Source organism: Cimex lectularius, unplaced genomic scaffold (genome assembly GCF_000648675.2).
Source record: "Cimex lectularius strain Harlan isolate CLEC.00 unplaced genomic scaffold, Clec_2.1 scaffold40, whole genome shotgun sequence".
Lineage (NCBI taxonomy): Eukaryota > Metazoa > Arthropoda > Insecta > Hemiptera > Cimicidae > Cimex > Cimex lectularius.
Window position 1 is genome coordinate 59,719 of NW_019392652.1, and position 25,133 is coordinate 84,851.

At 32.4% G+C, this 25,133-nt stretch overlaps 1 protein-coding gene across 2 annotated transcripts in view; it reads right to left on the reverse strand.

Annotated features, from left to right (window-relative positions):
- The window catches only part of LOC106670095 (gamma-aminobutyric acid type B receptor subunit 1), a 227,852-nt gene that overhangs the window by 59,349 nt on the left and 143,370 nt on the right, over positions 1–25,133 (reverse strand). For both annotated transcript variants that reach the window (XM_024230693.1, XM_024230692.1), the window contains exon 3: positions 10,700–10,840. In XM_024230693.1, the coding sequence (XP_024086461.1) occupies positions 10,700–10,840 (141 nt within the window). The remainder of the gene's footprint in view (positions 1–10,699; positions 10,841–25,133) is intronic.

Here is a 25,133-nt window from a genome sequence, read left to right on the forward strand (position 1 = left end):
TGGGTTTTTTGCAATCGTAGATATGTTGCTTTACTCTCTTGTCCAGATATTGGGATGTAAGACCGATGTAAGTTGCCGGACAGTTTAAACAGTTGATCTTGTAGATTACGTCAGATTTATTTGTTATTGGTGTGGGATCTTTAATTTTGGAAAAAAGTGTTTGAATTAATATAATTAATATAATTTTTGGAAGCTATTTTGAAGTTATCGGACGAGAGAAATGTCTTCAATTTATGTGATAGGCCTTGGATAAATGGTATGGAAATGTATGCTGGTTTGTTTGTATTCGATAGACTTAATGTAGAATTATTAGTAATAGTGCATGGTTTTAGTATTGAGTTGTAATTGTTGATTATTCTGTTAATTATGTGTTTAGGGTAGAGATTTTTATGGAGGATCTGTTTGTATATCTTTATGTTTTTGTGGTGGAAGGATTCAGGGCTTAAGGTAACCATTCTGGGAAGTAACCCTTTGTCCGTGTTTATTATTGTATGAAGGGGATGGTGAGATGTAAAGTCGAGGTAGCGATCTGTATTTCTTGGTTTTTGATACCAATCTGTGATTAATGTGCCATTTGGTTGTACGAGTGTATCTAAAAATGATATTTTTTTGTTGTTTTCGATTTCATGTGTAAATTGTAGGCGTGGGTGAAAGCTATTAAATGTATCTAATGTAGTTTGAGTTTGATCTGTGCGAACTACTTTCAACATATCTTCTATGTATTTAGTGATGAAGGATAATGTGAAAGGAAGTTGTGGTATGAAGACTATGGTATGTGTGATGGTATGTTTGTAAATCCCAGGCCGGAAGATGATCTCAATAAAGATCAAAACGTTGGCACGATAAAGAAAATGTTTTTCTGAAACCGTCATGACACCAGACCGCATCTCACGATTTCTGAATAATCATCGACTAACGGTCACTAATCACCACACACACCTTTTTATTAGTGTTGCCTTTTAATCGAAGTTTCAAAAAATGACTGTATTTTCAAACGATTGTAACCAAAGAATCACTTTTTAGCAAACAGACGTTAAATTTACAATGGTATCATTCGAATACGAAAATTTAAATGAAAATTTGTACAATTTATAAGCACGTTTCTTTAATTGTAACAATATCTGTAAAAATTTACAGAATTAAGAAAATCTTGCTATTTCCTACTTACACTTACTTAATTACTCTTACTGCTTAAACTTAAGCAGAGAAACACAGAAACTCCTAAAATGTATACATTGTAAGTTTTTTTTTCCTAGAGTTTATTATTTTTTTAATAAGGATTATGCTTGTTGGGTCAGGATAAAAGCTAATCCCCATCCGTAGGCTTCGGGCAGATCTGTGTGAGACACAAAAATAAGAGGAAGGAACTTTTGCTCAAGTTTTTCGGAAGCATAATTTTTTATTTTAGTTTAACAAATGGTTTTAAAAGGTTGTTATTTTGATTTACTTGGGTCAGGTCCCGATTTTTTTAAAGTGATTTTTTTTGGGGCACTTGTCTTTATTCACACTCGAGAATGACTCGATTTGGTGAGAAAGGGATCCGTTCAAAAGCTGGTTATAATTATTGGTAGCGAGCGATACGTTCACACGTGTAAAAAATTACATATTTAATTTAGGCTTTAATTTTTTATTTATAAATTAAAGAATTGTTTCAGAAAGAACTATATTTGTTGTTAGGAAATTAAAATTTAGTTTTCAATTATTTTCATATTTTAAAATTTTAATTGATTATTTTTTATACATATTGCTTAAAAAATACAATTGACAAACATAAAAAGAAACCTTCTTCTAACTATAAAAGTTGTTCAAAACGTGATCATCAAGAAACTATTGGGCAGAGTACAGTAACCTCTCCACTCGATGCTTTCACACAAGAGGATGAAAAATTTAGTGGTGATGATAATAAAATACCTTTTTGTGTGGCAATAAAGAATAATGCTCAGAAAAACTTTCCTACCCATTCGGAGGTATTACAGATCTCGGCACCTCCCTCATGTTGCTCTCTACTTCGGACATTCATGAAAAAACTATAAAAGATATAAATGTAACTAATCTAAAAATAGCCTTAAACGAGTCCTCTGCAGCCAACAGAAATTTCAAAGATTATGTAGAAATATCAACATTTACAGACTCTAACAAAGCAGGAAAAAATAGGTACGAATTCAAATTTTATGGCTAAACCTGATGTTCGGGATTACCCCGATTTCAGTGCTCTTCAGGCTACTGACGATATCACGACTCTTTCTTTCTAATGGTTTAATTAAAATTATAAAATTAACATTTTAGGATTTCATATTAACATTCACATACATAATTAACATCCATGGCCTTTATGAAATAAAATATTTAAAGGTGGAAGTACAATATTGAAAATCAGAATTTGAAGGGGCTTTTTAGTCCAATTTTAATTGAAAAAATTGAATTCTCTTCACTGGACATTAATTCGTTTATATTTTGGAATATTTATACCACACTCAAGTTATTAATATCGTATTCCAATTACATGAATTTTCATCTTAAAATAGATGCATTTTTTTTTAGTAGGCTTTTCTCTAGACATTTTTCTGTCAGCATTACTATTACATTATCTCTGTTATAGTATACATTATATGTTATCTCTCATGTCAAAATATGTTTGAAAATGGTTACATGGTTTTACATCAATGATCTCCCCTACACCATTCAGCACTGCGATTGCCACCTCTATTCCGACGACTTCCTAACGTATAAGTCTTTTCATCCCTGTGATACACATTTGGCTATCCCCAGAATTGAAGAACAAGATCTGAATTCCATAAACGAAAGGTTATAAAGTCGAAAGCCATTGTTACATGATTTTTTCACTTCTTCAAAAAAACCTTCAACCCTCCTTTCGCTACCATCAACCAGCCTATCTCCTTCTGCTTCCCTGTTAAAAACCTTCAACCAAAACTTTTCCTGGAAATCACACATTTTTCAAATTTCCCGACGCTGTATTGGATCCTTGATTCAATTTCGACGGTCCTGGATCCTACCTTTCTCCACTCGTAAACTCCGTGCCTCCTCCCTCATCATTCCCCTCTTCGACTACATCTCTGTCGCTTATGGGAGACTTTCGGTGGAACAAGTAGAGCGTCTGAAAAGACTGCTGAATTGTTGTGTCAGATTTATATTCGGCACTCCCGAATGTCTAGAATCTTACACTCCTGCATTCAGATCTATCCTGGCTTTATCCCTTCTTCCATGCAAATTATTACCTATGCTCCTTACTTTACCAGTCCATAAACTCTAGTCGATCTCACTATATTTTCAAACTACTTCATTTCAAATTTTATTAACACCCTCTCGTTTCCCAATGACCGGTATCTTTCTCAGCATAAAACCTCCCCATTTGAGAGGTCTTCCCTAGCTCAAGCTACAAATCTCTGAATTCTCTTCCTTTGCCAATCCGCAAAGCTACCTTCTTTACCTCTTTTAAATCCTCCTTGTACCAACACTCATGTCCCTCCAAACAGAGACAATGTAATGGACAATGTTATTAGATCCTTTTGCTACATTTGAAAACTTGTTACCTTCCTTTCTCAACTTTTGAGTTTACAGTTGTGATTATGTTCGCAAAAGACAGAGATTCTTTATTATTACTACTTTTCTCTAAATTCTTATTATTCCTACTATTATTTCTATTTTGTATTATGCGATTTAGTTCAACTTATTTTACTGATGTTAACGTCAGACCTTCCTTAATTCAATTGCCAGATTTGTAAAACATTTATGTGAATTTTGTTATTCTTAGATGACTCTAGTCCCAGAATAAAGTATTATTTCTCTCTTTCTCTCTCTCGCTCTCTCTCACTCTCTCTCTCTCTCTCTCTCTCTCTCTCTCTCTCTTTCTCTCTCTAATTCTTGTTAAAGTTTTATTGTTATCTTTTCCTTTTTTCTGTTGATTGTTATTCATTGATTTCTTACATAGATAAATACATATTGTCTTATAAATTTATAAACCAAAACTTGTTGTATTGTGAAATATTTAATCAAAAATATGTATACATACATACATACATATACATATATATATATATATTATATATATATATATTGNATATGTTTTTTAATTATTATTTTATCTAATATACTAGTACTCTTGATGTACTTACTCTTTACAATTAATTATAATGTACTTTTGTGATTACAATTATCGTAATTTTTATAGCTTGAATACAGATTATCTTCATAACATTTAAAAATCTCCTAGACTCAAATATGCAGAACTAAATATTTACATTTACTCTAGTTAATTACCCACTTCGTTACGATTATTATGCTACATAATTTGCATACATCTAATTACTAAGTTGTGAGTTTTGTATCAACATTTGAACTGATTTTAATTTTAATAGACTGTTTTAATCGTTTCGTCCGGGACGTGGGACACATATGTTTTCATTAAGTTTATTCTGATGAAATTAAATCCTTAGCTTTTCAATATCATTAGGTTTGATAGCTTGATGAGTAATAACCATCATCATGCTATGTAATAATTAAATTTTAACCTAACGTGTTCGTACGTATAAAAGGCAGCAGGTAATTACATAATAAATTCATGATCAATCTTTCGTTGATGTTATTCGTTGTTTGAATTAAAAACATATATTTTTAATAAAGGTGTCGTGCATGTGTGAACGACAAGTGGCAATTATAAAACCAACAGTCGTTGTAAATTAATGACTTCTGGATCTACAGATATGTTTTTAATTTGATCTCTTTACTTGCTCATTTTTTAAGTCTTAAAATTCCAGATATTTTTCTCTATGTGATATTAAGATATCTTTGTTCCAATGGCTGGGCCTGCATATTCATGCATTTCTTTGTATGGAATAAATCGTAAAATGTTTATTTCTAGTCATTTGTTCTTGAACTTGTCTCTATTATCATTTAAGAATACGAAGCAGTTCCCTTTTATATGTTGCTCTGCTTTGAACTTTTAAAGGCGTTTTTCTTTTAAAGTGCTCTTGGGCTTGATCTTCAAAGGAGTCTACTAATGGTTCGTTCGTCCTTTATGAAAACGATGAGTGCTGATTAGAGGCGGGCATGCTGTCTTGAATTGCAACTAGAACAAAAATTCTTCCAAACTATTAGTTTATTATTTACGTGCTACAACTGTTTATTTGAGGAGCTCTGGATTGAAGTCGATAACCAGATGTGTTCGTTTTTGGATGTATAAAATGACCTGGTCGTCATTTCTATAAAAATCGAAGTATCCGGTGATAAAATTATTGTTAGTACACGTGTCTATTCTAATAAAAACGTCTATGAACTAAGAAAAAATATAGATTTTTGTAAATAAAATATTATAATCATATTGATTAAAAATAAATTTAAATCAACATAACACAATACCCAAATGTACATAAATGTTGATCATATTGTACTAATATTTTAAATAACAAAAACCAATAAAAAATCATGGAATTAAACTACTTTCCAATGTAATGAATGAATATTCTCTTCGAACTGTAAAATTTCAAAAAAAGTTTGTAAACCCAATAAAGCACTTGCTGAGGCTACAAGATGAAGCAGATCCTGTCAAAAGTAAATTCACATTCCTAGGATAGGAAAACCAAATCGTTTGATTTTATGGAATGGTACATTGCTCTACTCAAGCTTGGTGGTTACCGTATAAAGAAGGATGAAGAAATAGAAAGACCCAACTGAAGTTCTATAAAAATCTACTTCAACTTTTAAGACTTTGTCAAATGCTTTGGTAAGATTGGAAACCGGCACAATAAAAATGTCAATAATAGTGAGCTAAAACAATTGCGTAACATCAATTTATTTATTGACTTTATAAACTAAACTTTATAACTCTTGCGTCCATAGTAGTTTGATCAAAATAAATTATTCGATGTTAATTACCAAGAAAATTGAATTTAAAACTACAAAATAAGGAATTATACTAATTAATATACATAAAAAATGACCGAAATGTACTAGTGTTTTACATAATATTTTTTCAATATAATTAATTTAAATTCACTAATTTCGTGGTCCGCTAGACCAATTAAATCATTTCAATTAATTAAGGTTTTTAGTTGAAAAATGGCAAAAAGGAGGGAATACTCATAAGGTGGGTTGAGATGGAAGTTAGTGCCCGAGTGGATCGAAGTCACGATAGCTCAAGTGCTAGAGTAGCGGCGTATCTAGCCGAAGATCGTGGGTTCGAATCCCGCTCGTGCCATTAACTTTTTTTCATCTCAACTAAAAACCTTAATTAATCGTAATAATTAATTTAGTTTTAATTTTAAAAAAATATAAATTCATATATATATATATTATATATACAGACCGCATTTCATGAGTGCAAAATATTCAATAAAAAATTTAATTTAATCAAATTGTGAAAACATGGCGTTCAAATTAATTTTTCTTCAAGAGTTTTATTCCAAAAGCAATTTATTATCTTTTAAGATTGGTTTATTTTAATGACTATTATTATTATATAATTACCGTTCACAAGTTATTTTATCGTATGATGGGGGTATTTATTGAACTTCAAAATCTTGTTCTTTTTTCTATTGGAGGCCTTTTCAAGGCTTGTTGAAGCTCGGAACATTTTATATTAAGAAACATTTCATCGAGGGACCGCGGTAGCCGAGTGGTTAGCATGAGAGACTCTCACGCCGCGGTCGTGGGTTCGATTCCCACCGTTGCCCCTGGCCCTTTTTCACAATAACCCCCCCAAAATTTGAACACACATATACGAATTGTCACATGGCTAATATGCATAGTTCATAACGCCAAAAAAAAAAAAAAAAAAAATTTCATCGTAGGTAGTGCAACCTTTTGTATGAAGTAAATCATGTTCAAAACTAAATTGCGATCATATTTATTCTCGCCTTCCTTTAATTCTAGAACAATCAGACCACTGACATGAAAAATAAAAAAAGGAAAAAATTGCATTAGCAATATTTATTGTAATATCATATATGTATTGTAGATAAAACATTTGAAAATATCGTACGCTGCTAAGTTTTTACTATATGTTTTATGGTAATTAAAATCAAAAAAATATTTAAAAAGTTAAATAAGGCATAAATTACATATAAAACCTTCTCGGTAAAATTTTACGAGAAAAGTTTTAATTTGGAATTAGAAACTCCAATAGAATAAAGGAGCATTGTGATGATTGTCGGCTGTGTTGTTTTGTTTACATTAATATCTCCACCAACATTTCCCACAGTGTGAAATAGGTTGGATTCTCGAAAAACATTGTATTGTTATATTAAAAGTCCTGAGATATAGAAGCAGCAAAAGTACCCCTTTGGATATTTTCAACGATAGAATTTTAATAGAGTAGCGTTTTCCTTCCACCCTACGGAACTATCGTTCTCATTATTACATTGTGTAAGGACGTTATGAATTTTCGGTAATTGGTAGTCTAGAGTCTTCGGCTCCATCGTTGCGCAATAACAGTTTCGTATCGTCGCTTTGTTGGTCCGGGATTAAGTTAGGGGATAATCAGGCCAACCGTTTTGCAAGCAAGGCTTGCTCCAATAGTTTCACCAATTTCTATTTAACAGATCATCGCAAATTGTCTTTAAAAAAATAACTAACAATTATTAACGAAATGACAAAGAAATCGTGTAAAATAATCAATTATTGCCTTTTTGGCAATTTTTCCATTATGCGTAACAAGGCGAATGGTTTTAATAATCTAGATCAGCAACATCCCAATAATAACCGTCGTAGAAGACAAAAGCATTCCAAAATAAATATAAAGGGATAATGAACTGACCAGGATATAGATTTTCTTGTAAATTTTTGCCCTTCATTGTTCAAAGAAAAACCAACGGTAAAAAAATAAGTTGGTCAATTCGGAATATAAATAATTATGTAATTTATTGTTTATCTGCTGTTGTTAAACAAATAGACGTGCTTATGTACGAAATATTGGGAATGATGGCAGAATCACCTTGGTGATTAAACAGGTCTGGGAATTTGCATATCGTTGACGTTCAACCTAGATTGCAATGCGTATGCCACCTTATTGATCATTTCATTTAGTTGTATTTCTGACAATTTGACATCTCAAAACTTGACGGATTTTAAAATAACATTAAAATAACTTTATAAATCTCTTTAGCAATGTTATGTAATGTAGCATTATACACTGACAGGCAAAAATTCTGCCCTTAATTTGCCTCATTGTTTTTATAAATAAATATTTGGTTATGCTTTGTTTTAAATTAGAAATATCAATTAGAGGTAACCACACTTAATTCTTAGATAGGAAGTTAGTGTCCGAGTCGATCGAAGTCACGATAGCTCAAGTGGTAGTGCAGCGGCGTAATTAGGCGAAGGTCGTGGGTTCGAATCCCGCTAGTGACGCTGACTTTTTTATCTCAACCAAAACGTTAATTAATTGAAAAGAATATATTTGGTCAAGCGGACCACGAAACCTAATAAAATTTGATTAATATATAAAAAATATATTCGAACCAAGTTATATTACAAGTGGGTGGAATTTGCATGTCCGTATATTTCAATTAAATGGTGGTAATTGTGTGTTTCCAAAGCGGTAAGCAAGCCACATCACACACTATTTGATTCATTTGGAAATTTTAAACATTCCCAACCGCTCACAAACGTATGTAAATTTGTCTGTGTTGATGTGTACCCCGAGCGTCTTAGCATTTCATTAACTAAATGACATTTATAAATTACCACTTGAATAAATCGTAATATGGCAGGATTTGCAATTCTAGGGCACCAGCTCTAATATGAGGTCGGTCTTCAGTGGTCGTCGGTTTTGAATAACTCAACAGTGTGCAGGATTCGTATGTGTGTATTACCCGCGGTATATAATTATTATTATCCGCCACTATTGCGGCTTCAAACGCCCCCATAAACCACTATACCATAAAATTCTATTTCACCATTATACGCAGAAAGGGTTAAATTTTTCCAACAAAAAAAGTGACCTTTCAAAATAGGCTATTTTTTAAATTTACATTAGTTTACTATTGTGGAGAAGAACCTAGGTAAGTTACTCTCCCATTACAACTTTCACTTTCCTCACTAGGAAGGAAATCATTAGGCCGGGTTTTAGGATGAAAAGTGTTTGAATAGGCGTTTATGGTCAGGGTCTAGTGTTTTATGAAGGTGTCTGTATCGTCCTGTTGCATTTTCGATGACAAATGGGGTTTAGAGGTCTGATTGGATAGTAAGGTAAGATAAAAAGTAGGGCGCAGGTCGTAATAGTAATGTTAAACAAAGCTCATTTTAGTAGTTTATATTGTCTACGTTCCAAGTTAGTTTTTTATCGATGTACAATAAATTCGTAAGTAGCGGACGACACTAGCTGCTAGCAAAAGAGGCAGAGTTGTAGATTGGAAAAGAGGTGATAAGAGATGGCGGAACGTTTTCTACTGACAATGAAATTTGATTTCACTAAATTTGATCCTTCTTTTCTTGAACCATTCTTGAACTAAAAGGAAAAAAGGCGCTGGAGGTTTCTGAAGACAAATGTTGGGTTTGAGTTTGTTGAAAAAATGGTGGTATCGGTTATGAAATATTAAATAGTTCTGTTCAACCATCAACCGTCACTTGTCTGAACAATAAATTCAGGTTTATAAATTTTGATTAAAAGAAAATCTATACTTTTGCCTCATGAACGCCATGAATTTAGGTAGGGGCAAGACTATATCAGAGAGAACTGCCGCTCAATGCTGATTTTTTGTGAAAGAGAGGGGGCCGCGGTAGCCGAGTGGTTAAGGCGTCAGATTCTCGGCTATTAGATCCCGCGGTCGTGGGTACGATCCCCACCATCGCCTCTGGAACGGTGGCCGCATTTGAAAGAAATTGACACGGCACTCATCAATGGAAGGGGCGGGATCAGATCTCAGTGGCCCTGAATTTGGTGCAAACTCACCTCAAACATGAGTTTCTTCGATGGAAGAACACCGGCACACCGGGGGCTAAAATGCACACTCGTGTTGCGAGCACCCAAAAATGGAGCCAGGGGTAAAGTACAATAAGCTGAAAAGCTGCAGTGTTCAGTGGGAACTCTTCCGGTTCCTGGTATCTATTGTTTAAAAAAATGAAGGATATTAAAAGATTGGGAGTATAAAACAAAGGAGATCAGTCTATCTATTACAGATAGCATATAAAAAGGGTCAGTATACTGCAAGAAATAGAAACGATGAGCAAATGATTCCCAGGACTGAAGAATATCGAACAACCTGAAAACTGGGTTTGTCGACGAAACTAATCGAACCGAAATACGCATGTAAAATTTCAAACAGTCATAAAAACAAAACACATTTCCGAATGAACCGTATTAATTACCCTTGTGTAACAACCCCCTCAGGACAATAGGCCTCGAATCCAGAGGCCTAGACTGGACTATAGGCATAACAAGGTTCAACAGTTCCATAAAGAATAAATATATTAATAGAAAAATATTTACCTTTCAGCACAAATAAAGCATTCCGCAACGAGACAACCTTCGAAGAGGAAGGATTCAGCATTTTCGCTTCGCCTTATAACCCTATCGTTTTGCTATATGACGACACATTGTTTAACTTACATAACCAACATTTATTCATATCTACACTTTTTAAAAAAGAATACGTAGTGAATTAGACGCTTTTTACATGAAATTCATACAAATATAATTATGCACTCTGCTTTTTTTAATGTTGCCCAATAATTAAGACATTACCTGAAGCATGTTCCAATATGGAATGACTTTTGATAGGCTCTCGGTCACCTCGGAATTTGACGTCCCAAGTAGGAAAGCCATTTTTTCCTTCCGTGTATACAAAGCATGAAAAAAAGCGTCAAGGCCGACGCCGGGATCGCACTGTAACAAAAAATAAAATTTTGATCAATTTAAAAAAATTTGACTAGAAAAAACGATCATCGGTAGGTATAATTGTTATCTCAACTAAAAACCTTAATTAATAGAAACATATTAATTGGTCAAGCGGACCACGAAAACTAGTGAATTTAATAAGTTTAAATGCAGTATGTCTTCACTAAAGCTCTCTGTGGCCATTTCATTTGTCGCCAAGAATCAAATAGATTACACGACATTTGAAAAATGGCAAAAAGGATGGAAAATTCAAAAGGTGGGGTTGAGATGGGAAGTTAGTGCCCGAGTGGATCGAAGTCACGATAGCTCAAGTGCTAGAGTAGCGGCGTATCAAGTCGAAGGTCGTGGGTTCGAATCCCGCTCGTGACACTGACTTTTTTATCTCAACTAAAAACCTTAATTAATTGAATGATATTAATTGGTCAAGCACCACGAAAACTAGTGAATTGGTATGTATAACTTCAGTAAATCGTGTTTTACCAAAGATTTCTCATTGTGAAAGAGAATGAAGAATAAAAACCACTTGAACTGATCTTGAGTTTTGTTAGGAATGACACTTTCACATCGGCCATATACAATAAAGACTACTCAAGGAAACTTGAGTTACCTATTTAGTGAATAATAACAATTTTCTCCAATAAATCCATCATGGAAGGTAAAAGAAAACGTATGCAAAAATAATCTGCCAGAGTTAAAGTAATCATTCCAATTGTTTTTTTTTTACATTTTCAACACATTGTCGCAAATAAAGCTTTTTATTATCCTCCCTGGAAACCCCGAGTAATACAGCGAGTTAAATATAAAAGATATTCCTTCTGGTAATGTTCCAATGGTTGTTATTTGCTAAAAACAATTTCAAAAAGTCACTTCCATTAAGGAAAATGGACTGAATAAATTTACTCTTCTTGTCGGTTTTAATAGTAATAAAATTTTTTATGCATAATTAAAAATATATACAGGAAAATATGACCTGAATTCGTAGAAGACGAGTAATTTTAATTTATGTCATTTTGTACATTCCTTTTGAGCCTGCTTTTTAACTGTTTTATATATGTATGTTTTAAAAAAAATAATTCCTTTCTTGTTTCACAAGATACTTTTCTTTATTCCAGCGGTTGTAGGAGAAAGGATAATAATGGTGCGGGGAGGTCGTTCTGAATACGGTAGTTCCCTGTGTCCTTTGATAATATTAAGTCTAAGTCGCCGTATTTTTTCAACCTATTTGTTTTCGTTGACATTTTACCGTTTATAATCCGTTCTACGTTATATTATTACACAGGTTTTAATAATGCGTACACTTTTTTGGCTCAATTGTAGTTTTGGTTTGTATTCTATCAAAAATATTTCATTCTAAGATCGTTGTAATGTGTTTTTCAGGAATATACAACCATATCGATATATCATTTTATTACAGCGTTATGAATTTCGGGGGCACCAGCGATACCGCTGTAAAAAAATTATATGTCGAAATGGTTGTATGATTCTGAAAAACACCTTAAAAACGATCTTAAAATAAGCGAAAAGCACGAAGGAAGGAGAGAAGAATAAATATTTCATTCTTATCAATACGTATTTCAATAACAAGTTATTCAATGCTGTCGAAGTGACCGTAGTTAAGAATGTATAATTTTTTTAAATGTATTTAAACGATATTCTGTAAGGAAATAATATCGACACATCGATAGTTATCAGTGAGAACTGAGCTAATCAATGGGCTCGATGTTGGGGGGTCCCCTTTACTAATATACCGAATGACTGTCGATACTACCGTTTTAAATTCTGCCAGCAAGGTGCTCTTTCTCTTTTTTCCGATAGATTTGGATGATTAATTGATTGAGTACTATCCTTTAGTTCTTTCGTGTTTATACGTTTTCTAGTTAAAATCAAAGGACTATATCTTTATATAAAATCAGGAAGACACTAATTCCTTTTATAATATAATACATTTATTTTCAGTCAAGCAAAATAACATTTCTTTACTTTATAGAAATAATAGAAAAAATTAAGACTGGGTGAGGATATTGATTCACTTTTTCTTAAGGATGGTTCTTACTCACAGGTTGTTGTTTACCATTATCCGGATTTCAAACATTCCACGCTCATCATGAGGTCTGCTAAGGTACTATTTTTTTGAAAGTTTTGTGCTAATAAACATTCATAGATTGATAAATTTAAAGTTATTTTCAAATAATAATAAATATATTATGTACGCTTTAAACGTTTGTTGAAAAAAATTGGAAGGTATATACTTCGGTATAACGGCGATGCGTTGCGGCACTGTATATCCTCAGCGCCGTATAATATTCGATAATTTATACATGGTGTCTCTAGTTATGCGTTTTCTATTTACGACTATAAGGTTATTTATTATGAACAGTTTTAAGTTTAAAAAGTTTAAATAATATCTTTATTTATTTTTAATAAAAATTTATACTAGGGTGTAGAGAATTGATTAATTGGAGGAATGTTTCAGAACCACTAGTGTACATAAAATATCTTCTACATGCAAACAAAAAAGGATTTCCAGTTTTCCATGAATATTTCGGCGAAACATGTGGATAAAGGAGACCCTTGGTAACCTTTAATTCATACTATTTATTAATAATTATAGAATAATTACATAGTAAACATATATTTAAGAGTTGTATTATATCATATTTTACAAATTCGTTAAAGAGTTTTCATAAGTTTTCGTTCTATTAGTTTTTACATTATTCAACAGGTACATTTCTGATTAAATTAGTAGCATCAAATGACACTAAAACACAGTTGTTAAGTATATCTTTGTTAAAAAAAAGTTCTTTTTTATCTTTTCACTTCGGCTTTCTCCTTTTATTACCTCACGCTTTTCACCAGCGCACTCTGCTAATTATCACCCGAAAACATATGAGGTAAGTTAGTTGAGTTTAAAAATCTCCTGAGGCAACTCTGGGTCAAGTTTTATGTAGGATCTCCATAGGATAGAATAAGCTGACACCTGGTAGCAGAGCGTAGTCAGGAAGACACTTTCTTTTTAAAGCGTAAAAATAAAAGAAGAACATAGATCCAAAAGTTAATTTTTTTCTAACCTATTTGTTTATTGCAGACTAAAAATTCTTTGTCCGTTCATAATATTAATTTACTAATTGAATTAATTAGAATTGAAGCAGGGTTGAAACGGAAACTTACTTGACCAAAAAGTCAAGCTTGTATTTTTTTCAGATCAACAAGGAAAAGGTCTGCATCAAAATTTGATAATTATAATACGCTTGCTTATTCCCCATCTACTCTCGCAATATCAATTTTTCCAGAGTAAAAATTAATGAAAATGAGCCAAGCCTAAATACGTAAATTGTGTATAATTCCTGTGAGCATTCAGTAACTGTTCGGTAAATGCGATAAACGCAACAAATTTTATCACTTCGTATGTGAACCTAAATATCAATATCGTTAAAAATCGATCAAAATGCGTACGATCCATGTCGAAGCTTCTTACTCTACTCAAAGCCCAGACACAAATTTAATGGCTGAATATAAAAAAATTTAAATCTAACATCGTTAGTTAAAATTTAATTATTCAGAAATCGTGAGATGCGGTATGGTGTGATAGGTTTCAGAAAAACATTTTCTTTATCGTGCCAACCTTTTTTTTTTCACCTCAAAGAAGCCGACGCCTTACACAAAATTGTCTTTTATATACCGACTTCCTTCCCCACCCCTTCAAAAACCAAACATATATAAACATAAAACAGCAAAATCTCACTTGCACTCTCAACACGACACGCAAGAATGGCACAATTACACAGAAGACAAACACTTTGAGTGAGTAGAAATACTTTTATTGAATATAAAAAATATATTTTGCACCGTATAAATTCACTTTTCCACATCCTAAATGTATTTGTTAAATGGAAACAATGTGTGTAAATCCCAGGCCCTAAAGATGATCTCAATAAAGATTGAAACGTTGGCACAATAAAGAAAATGTTTTTCTGAAACCAATCACACCAGACCGCATCTCACGATTTCTGAATAATTATCGATTAACGGTCACTAATCACCATACACCACATTAACACCATAATCACCATAAATGTAAGCCCAATTAAAAATAAATATCAACATAACGAGTTCTAACAATAAAAATGGAAATTAGACAAACACATCATCCAAATAGAAGTAGAAAATAAACGTATGGGATAATCATTAGACGAAAAAATTAGCATAATTAATTATTTACAGGTACAATCACTGGACAAACACGTGAAACATGTTATACGCAGCCCACAAAATCTGTATTCAGTCACTATACATTTGATTGTACAGAAAAAATTCAAAATATTAATCTGCCCCATATTTTCCCAAATACCGAAATTCCGCGATATTTAGCAGAATTAGCCGCCTTAGGCAACGGTTACTATGGATGCGGATTCTGACAAAATTTTGTTCTGACGATTTCGTCCGAACAATCGAATACATGCTTTCCAATGAGAGTGTTTACTTTGGCAGCATGTCAGAACACGCAGGATGTCGTCAGAAGCATTCGAGCGTTCAAACCAATTTGATTTTTCGTGTGTTCTGACGATCAATTTGACATTTTTGTTATTTCACCGTGGATATAGATAAACTGATTAGTCTTGTTTTGCATACTTTCTTACACAACCAAAAATTGAATGTTGAGATAATAATAATAAAGTTTATTGTTATAATATGCCATGCTATCTTAGAGAGAGAGAGAGAGAGAGAGAGAGAGAGAGAGAGAGAGAGAGAGAGAGAGAGAGAGAGAGAGAGNGTGAATTTATACAATGCAAAATATATTTTTTATATTCAATCAAAGTATTTCTACACACTCAAAGTATTTGTCTTCTGTGTAATTATGCCATTCTTGCGTGTTTTCACCTCAAAGAAGCCGACGCCATAAAAAAATGTCTTTTCTATACCGACTTCCTCCTCCACCCCTTCAAAATCCAACATATATAAACATAAAACAGCAAAATCTCACTTGCACTCTCAACACGACACGCAAGAATGGCACAATTACACAGAAGACAAACACTTTGAGTGAGTAGAAATACTTTTATTGAATATAAAAAATATATTTTGCACCGTATAAATTCACTTTTCCACATCCTAAATGTATTTGTTAAATGGAAACAATGTGTGTAAATCCCAGGCCCTAAAGATGATCTCAATAAAGATTGAAACGTTGGCACAATAAAGAAAATGTTTTTCTGAAACCAATCACACCAGACCGCATCTCACGATTTCTGAATAATTATCGATTAACGGTCACTAATCACCATACACCACATTAACACCATAATCACCATAAATGTAAGCCCAATTAAAAATAAATATCAACATAACGAGTTCTAACAATAAAAATGGAAATTAGACAAACACATCATCCAAATAGAAGTAGAAAATAAACGTATGGGATAATCATTAGACGAAAAAATTAGCATAATTAATTATTTACAGGTACAATCACTGGACAAACACGTGAAACATGTTATACGCAGCCCACAAAATCTGTATTCAGTCACTATACATTTGATTGTACAGAAAAAATTCAAAATATTAATCTGCCCCATATTTTCCCAAATACCGAAATTCCGCGATATTTAGCAGAATTAGCCGCCTTAGGCAACGGTTACTATGGATGCGGATTCTGACAAAATTTTGTTCTGACGATTTCGTCCGAACAATCGAATACATGCTTTCCAATGAGAGTGTTTACTTTGGCAGCATGTCAGAACACGCAGGATGTCGTCAGAAGCATTCGAGCGTTCAAACCAATTTGATTTTTCGTGTGTTCTGACGATCAATTTGACATTTTTGTTATTTCACCGTGGATATAGATAAACTGATTAGTCTTGTTTTGCATACTTTCTTACACAACCAAAAATTGAATGTTGAGATAATAATAATAAAGTTTATTGTTATAATATGCCATGCTATCTTAGAGAGAGCGAGAGAGAGAGAGACAGAGTGAGAGAGAGAGAGAGGGAGAGAGAGAGAGCGAGAGAGAGAGAGAGAGAGAGAAAGAGAGCGTTAGAGAGTGTGGGTTTGTATATTAAATAGGTTTTGATTATTTTTTCCACTAAAATAATTTTTTTTACACAAAGGGAAACGCAAGAAATATTTTAATTTAATTTTTTACTATTTGTTTTCAACTTTCAATTAATAACTTTTCAATTATGATTGTTACCACGGACAGTAAAGGTTGTATAAGCATTGTTTATATTTTTGTAAGAAATTCAGTAATTAATTCTTCTTAATTACATTTTAGTCATTTGTAATTAACTTAAGTTTAATTTAAATTCGTTTACAACTCATTCGTTTTTTAATAAATTTAATTCTAACGTAAGCCGGATTTGTTGTGTTTTGATAAGTCATAACTGGCTGTGACAGATGGTAGACTATAATTAATTGTAGCTTTAAATTGTTTGTTGTAGGTTTCTGAGTGCTTTTTAATTTTTGGTATAAATAAATGCCCATTCACACATCGCCAAAAAATGGATTTTCTTCTTTTTCGTTTAATCGTGAAATAGTGTCCCTGTGCTTTGTATCTAACACAAATCGACAGTTTGAACAATTGAACTATGTGCAAATACAAAAACTAATACTTTTTTTCTAAAGATTAAGACAAATTTGGTGTTATTTGTTCAAATATTAATATAAAAAAACGGCGTTTTTGGTTCGAAAAAATTCCGTTATCGTATTACGGTTTCATCGGCTTTTCGAATCGAACAAACTCCATGATGAAATTATGCAGGGCTGTTTTATTGCCAATATTTTTAGGCGGGTAATATCAAATTCCAACTGCAACATAGATTAATTAAACCGGTCTCCTTTTCGAAATTGTTATACCGTATGTTTATATACTTATGTCCACTTTTTAACTCATAAATGCGTATTATATTAAGTGAAATTAAGTATATTAAAATTTGTTGAGCATTATAATGTGGTTGTGAGCTTGGAACCAAAGGACTAAGAGGAGAAGTAACATAAGATTTATACTTCACAAGGCGAAGCACAATGGCAAGAGATGTTACATCAAAACTGGAGAATAAATGCAAAGATGGGTTACTCACTAACACGGTCGACCTCTAGTCATATATGGACCTTTAATTTGACAGCAAAAACCATTGTATAAAGCTGCACAAACAAAACTCCAAAGTTTACAAAGAATGTAGCCATGCTGACTTGACCCACATCTGAAATGAAAACCACACTCAATCTCTCGATCGAACCTTACAACTGCATGTACAAAAGCTTCGACAGCGCCAGATCTAAGGAGGAGAGATCACAAAATTCTAGATGCAATTAAAATAAATGAGCCGGCTATATGGGTACCTGTGAAAATGCGATTAAATCCCAAATTTGAGAAATCCTTCCAAGTTGTCGTACGTAATAGAGATCTTTGGAAGAAAGGTGACCACAAGTTTCACGAAGGGAATTACACCCTAGCAAAACCAGTTGAAGTGCTTTAGCCCTGCTTGTAAGTTCACGTCCATGAGGCTTATATCGCCAAATTAAAGTGGGTTTCTGTACATATAGATGTAGAAGAAAATAAACAGTAAGATCAACTACCTAAAAAGGGCAATTTTCTCACTCATGGGATTGGAGCCACAAGTAGTTGCTTGCTAGAGAGTGTGCTAACGTTGGAGCTGAAAAAATGGCTTAAGAAAGAAAATCTTATGCGCTGGGCAAAACACACCAGGTATGAGGCAATCTAAAATTTGAATAAATAGTATAAAGAAAAAACTTAGTAAAAATTATAGACTATTTGACGGCGCTGAGGATATACAGTGCCGCAACACACCGCCGTTATACCGAAGTATATACCTTCCAATTTTTTCAACAAACGTGTAAACTATAAAGCGTCCATAATATATATATTCATTATTATTTGAAAATACCTTTAAATTTAACAATCTTTGTATTGTTTATTAGCATAAAACATTTCTTTTAATAGTGAACGGAAAAAAAATTCAAAGCATTTAAAAACTTTGGGATAAATGGGCTCTCAGAACTCATGTTTTTTTTATTTTTACACCGCCGTATTGTCTCGCTACATGATGTTACTTGGTGAAATACTAAAATCCACATAAAAGCCCGGGATCGCCAGCCTGCCTCACCCAGAATTATAGCTTTATTTGTATAAATTAGCCATGTGCAGTCACTCGACACACAACAATCCATTAAAACACGTCGCATTTTAAACAAATTGTTGTTGTTTTTTAAGAAAATATATCAGTGTATTCTTAATAATTTAATACAGCCAATAATTTAAATAAATAACGGTTGCAATTAAACTGAATGTTATGTTTGAATAGACCAAACCAATTTGTTTAGAAAACTAACTTTAATTTTATTTTTAAATATAAGATTACTCTGTTATTGTCCTTTACTTTTTGCTTTATTTTTTTACATCAAATTTTTATGCAAAGCATTGTTGGGGATCTTTTTAAAACCAAATATTTTTAGCATACATTAAAAAAGACATACATTAATAAACAAAATTCAAATGATTTACTTATCAAAAAATTTTGAGACTGCAATTTTACCTCTTTTAAATCTCAAAAAAAATTGCATAATCAAATTCAGAATTATGACCACTTATTAACACGAATAAAACCTTTATTATTTCCATTGCTAAAATGTAGTTTAAATATTTTTTCTAAAAATATTTTGAATATTCATTGTTATGAATAATGTTTATTCGGAAATCGTTCGGGGGACCTGGTGTGACGTGGGTTTTAGAAAAACAGTTACAATTAATTTAAGAATTCATTTACAATTTACGCAAAATGTCATACCAAAAATATAAATTTGATTTCCATATACATAGAATTATATACAAACAGTATATTACATAAATTATTTTTTTATCAATAAACGTTTCTGTTTAATGATTTCGTATTATTCATAACTCAATATTTCATTTCTATTTTTTTTAAAGAAATTTAAATGTACGAAATCGTTAAATGTTAACCGGTAACAGGATTTTACTAGTTATTGCATTGAAATGACAGTTTTTTTTTTTCAATTTTGATTACGACTAGGTTATGCTAATTATTGCGACAAGTCTCCTTAATTGGGAAACTAGTTTATTAAGCAGGCCATTCCCTCTCGGCTACATGGATTGTCAGTAGAATTCACTAAACAGAACATTAATTTGGTTTCCAGGTGTTCGTGTGTTTTACCCTATGTAAACCAAACCGGTTCTGTAATTAATGCACACCTACCTTTTGTTAAAAGTTAACAATTCATTCAATTGCTTTTCCCCATTGATCTGCCGTTTCGAGAAAATTTATTTTACGGTACATGTTACAATCATTTAAAAATGGAAATTTAAAAGACCAAAATAAAGTATTGATTCTCAAAAAAAACATCTGTCATTCTGGCAAAACAGTTCACTGTTGAAAATCATCCAAACACGTTTATAAATTTAAAAAACAAAAACAAAACAAAAACAAAACGAGGATATCCGGCTGGAGACTAATTTTCATAAATTAACTTCACCTGCTGTAAATGGTAGTAATAGTGTTCTGCAGAAAGAACATTCCTGTTTTAACCAGTCACCATCCAATATATCAAAATAACGTCAAACAGTATTAATACGAAACATTAATTGTTTTTAAAAATAAAATCTTTTAAATAATGAATAGTTATAAGTACGTGTGTGGTGATTAGAGGCCGTTAATCTATGATTATTCGGAAATCGTGAGATGCGGTCTGGTGTGACGTAGATTTCAGAAAAACATTTTTTTTATCGTGCCAACGTTTCGATCTTTATCGAGATCATCTTCAGGGCTCAAAGTGTTTGTTTTCTGAGATTTGATGCCATTCGTGCGTGTCGTGTTGAGAGTGCCCACGACACGCAAGAAAGGCACAAATACGTAGAAAACAAACACATTGAGCCCTGAAGATGATCTCAATAAAGATCGAAACGTTGGCACGATAAAGAAAATGTTTTTCTGAAACCTCCGTCACACCAGACCGCATCTCACGATTTCCGTCACACCAGGTGACTATTGCTATTTTGCAAGTACATAATTTAAACCATTTACGTTTTTAATTAATCCCATTGTTTTTACCTGTGATACCATATTGAATGCCAACGTCAGCCAAGAGCCTTAAGAACATCTTATCTTTTGCTCTATAGAGTAAAGCAAGCATGTAACTCATTGCTCATTGAAAGACTTCATAAATATTAAAGCTTGGTGGAGACATTCGGGAAAGCTATGAAAGACCAAAAGATCAAAATAAAGAAAAAGAAGCAATCTGGTTCCGGAAAGCACAGCTTAACTAACATCGGATACAATGATAAAACCGAGGGGAAAAAGGCATAGAAGAAGAACATAGAAACTTAAGAAATGCCCAACAAGTCGCGAGACCACTGCAGCTTCAATCTCTTTTGGGTATTATTGACGATAGTTTGGGATGTCAGGTTTAAAACTAAAGGGTTTACGTGTAATGAAAGGAAGTTGTAGAAATTTAAATATCGGGTTTTCATGACATCTTTGACAAAAGGAATTTGAAGGTCATTGTGGATGGTGTGGTTAGATACGTAGAAGAAAGCGTTTATTTTTTCGAAGATTTTGGATTGAGGAATCTGTATGCGATGATAATTAGAATGTTTAGTTGAACCCCACAATTCAATGCCGTATGTCCAAATTGGATCAGTTATTGAATCGTATATCACTCGTTTTTTTGTGAAGCGACAGTGTTTAGTAGACGCCGGCAGGAGTGAGTATTGGATATCTACCCTCCATGTCCGGCGTTACCGGGGTTAGTTGCCATATGTTGCGTAAAGGACTTAAGGTTTTAAAAAAAATTAATAATTCGTTTGATGATTAAATTTATTAATTGACAATTTATGATAAAAATACGGAAACTAAAATCTGGCCAGAAACAAAACAAAGTTAACGAATATATAGAAATATAGATATATAGAGAGTTGGTAATGAGAAGGTTAATACAAAAAATGGCAATGCTGAATTAAAAGAATAAGGACGTTCGTACGTCTTGTCGACTCACGACAGTGAAGATTAAAAGATTTGGCACTTATCTTGGAGCTTGAAATTAGAGTCTGGGAGCCACTCGCCGGGCGATGTCGAAGGTGCGTTCGTTCGTACCCGTCGGAAGCCAGAGAGCGACAGACTGGAGACCGTTGATGTACGTTCGTGCGTACGGGTTGAATCCTCGGGAGAGACTGGCTGAACGCTGAAGACAGTTGTACTTCGTGCGAACAGTTCGAAAATCAGGCAGTGACTCACTGAAGACAGCTGATGTACGTTCGTGCGTACAGGTTGAAACCCAGGGAGCGACTCGCTGAAGACCGCTACAGTACGTTCGTGCGAACATGTCGAAGACCAGGCATTGACTCACTGTTTTTACGACGTCTTGCTAAAAATTGACCTGTTTCTCCCTCCAACGTCGTGATCCTTACAAATTTTCCGTTTTCACAATTCTTCAAAATGATGAATTTAAAATAATAAAAGATAAGATTTCTAATTAACTATTCATACATAAAAATGTTTACATTGGCGTAAACAGACAGTTTTGATCGTTTGCCTAGGAGTCGTGAGAGTTTTTGCAGCGTCAATTCAGTTCCTACATAATTAGCCTTGTATACTATCTTGTATTCCAAGATAGTCTTTTGTGAATGTACAACTAAACATAGTGGACGTGGAACTACAGGTGATGTATACTGGTGGCATCATTCCACGTAGGAGAGTAAATATTTTTTATTCTAAAGTTATTCATTATTTCATTTATAATTAATCAGATATCGATTAACGGTCACTAATCTCTACACATTAATTTATAATCATAATTTTCACTTTTTATTCGCAAAGTTATTTTGGACTGGTAAAAACATTAACTTTAGAATAAAAATTCTAAAGACAAGATACCGTTTTTACCGGTCCAAATTTACTTCGTGAATAAAAAGTGAAAATTCAAATATAATTATTTTAAAAAAATATTAATAGCAAGATCAGTAATAAACTTGAACATTGTTATTTACAACTATTACATCAGTACTTTTTACCAAGCAGGCTAATTGTTGAAGTAATTGAATAAAAACTATACATTATTAGTAGTAATGATATTGTAAATGTGGTATTATAGTACTGAAAGTTCCACTTTGACCAACGTGTCGTCGCTTTTTACAACAAAAATGCTTCAATACTATGTTAATAGAATGTTAAAAAATATTGAACATGAACAAATGTTTTATGTTAAATATAATAAATAAAGCAAGCGAAACGAGCATTTCTGACTTATAATCAAACTCCATTTGTCTGATATACCTGACGAGCTGAGAGTTGGAAAACAAGGAATGATTACAGAAGTGATATAATTTGGGATCTGCTGGCAGATAAAACTAGCATTTGTTTATTTCTACGGCCTCTCTGGCATGTGGTTAGAGAGATCCAGCTAAAATTATATATGGATGGGTGTGTGCATTCCGTTCCTTTTTTCTCTTTTATTTTCAGTTTTTATTATCAACTTAGAGTCATTAATGAGCAGACGGGTTGACTTTCTGTGACATTACTCTATTTATTATTTTGTGGGGTGTTTAGTGACACGACCTGGAGATCGTGAGGTGTGGTCCGGTGTGACATAGTTTTAGAAAAACAATTTCTTTATGATGCCAACTTTTTGATATTTATTGAGATCATCTTCAGGGCCTGGGATTTTTAAACCTTGTTTAAATTTAACAAATACATGCAGGATGTGGAAAAAATATGAATTTATACAATGCTAGAAAATTTTAGATAAAAAAAATGAATTTATTCAATGCTAGAAAATTTTTGATTAAAAAAATGAATTTATACAATGCTACAAAATTTTAGATTCAATCCAAGTATTATAGTATCAATACGGAAAACAAACATTTTGAGTGTTTGAAAATCTAAAATTTCTAGCATTGTACAAATACATTTTTTTATCTAAAATTTTCCAGCATTGCATAAATTCATTTTTTTATCTAAATTTTTCTAGTATTGCATAAATTTATATTTTTTAAAGAAAATTTTAGATTCAATCAAAGTATTTGTACTCACTCAATGTGTTTGTTTTCGGTGTAGATACTATAATACTTGGATTGAATCTAAAATTTTCTAGCATTGCATAAATTCATTTTTTTATCTAAAATTTTCTACCATTGTATAAATTGATATTTTTTCTTCCACATCCTACGTGTATTTATAAAGTGTAATTAATGTTTATAAATCCCTGGCCCTGACGATGATCTCAATAAAGATCGAAACGTTGGCATGAAAAAAAGAAAAAGAAAATGTTTTTCCAAAATCTACATCACACCAGACCGCACCTCACGATGTCCAAATAATCTACTTATTATTGTTAAAGCTATAATTTTTAATTATATAAGTAGATACGAAGGAGATATATTTCTTAAAAGAAGGAACTAATGTTTTATTTAAAATTCGTCTTTTTCCAGTTTTTTATACATAACTATAATATTAAGGCCGATATCAATCATATGAAGATAGATCATCATATCTTACAAGGTATCATATACCTTCAATCTTGCTATAAATACGTTCCAATGATTAATTATAACCTAACAGGTTTGATTATGTAATTATTTTATGTATCAATTGCCAATTAAAATTAATTTACATACACAAACGAAAACCTTACTTTTGCACAAATGCGAACTATCATTAAACGAATAATGTACTGCATTATTTATTATTTCAAGGGCAATGTTATTATAAAAATATTTTTTATAAAATGTTTTATTATAAAAATAGACTGATTCGCAATTCTTTGCTACACTATTTATTCATTCCGATTTGATTCTGTAAACAGGAACGTGCTGTTATCAGCAGCATACAACGCTCGGTTTCCCTGACCTCGGATTAATTACAAACTTTACCGACGCCCGTCGTTCAATATTTATGATGTTCACAAAAATTTACCATGAGTTAATCATAATTAATCAATCCGCTTCGGATGGTCTGTGTCATATATACGCCATCTGAGCCTGAGTTTATTAAAATTTACCATATGTAATACGTCATACCTAAATGTCTTATATTGATTTGATATTGTGTCGGATCTTTGATGTAAATTTAGAGAAAATTATCTTTTAAGCTCATTTTTAAGCAATATACTTTTGACCCAATATATCTACTAAATTAATTTCAATATATGTTAAAATAAGATTTTATTTTAACAATTTCATTCTCATGGTAAAAACGGTTATTATAAATGGTTGTGGAATTTGAAGATGGCTATTAACCCGAAACGTAAAAGT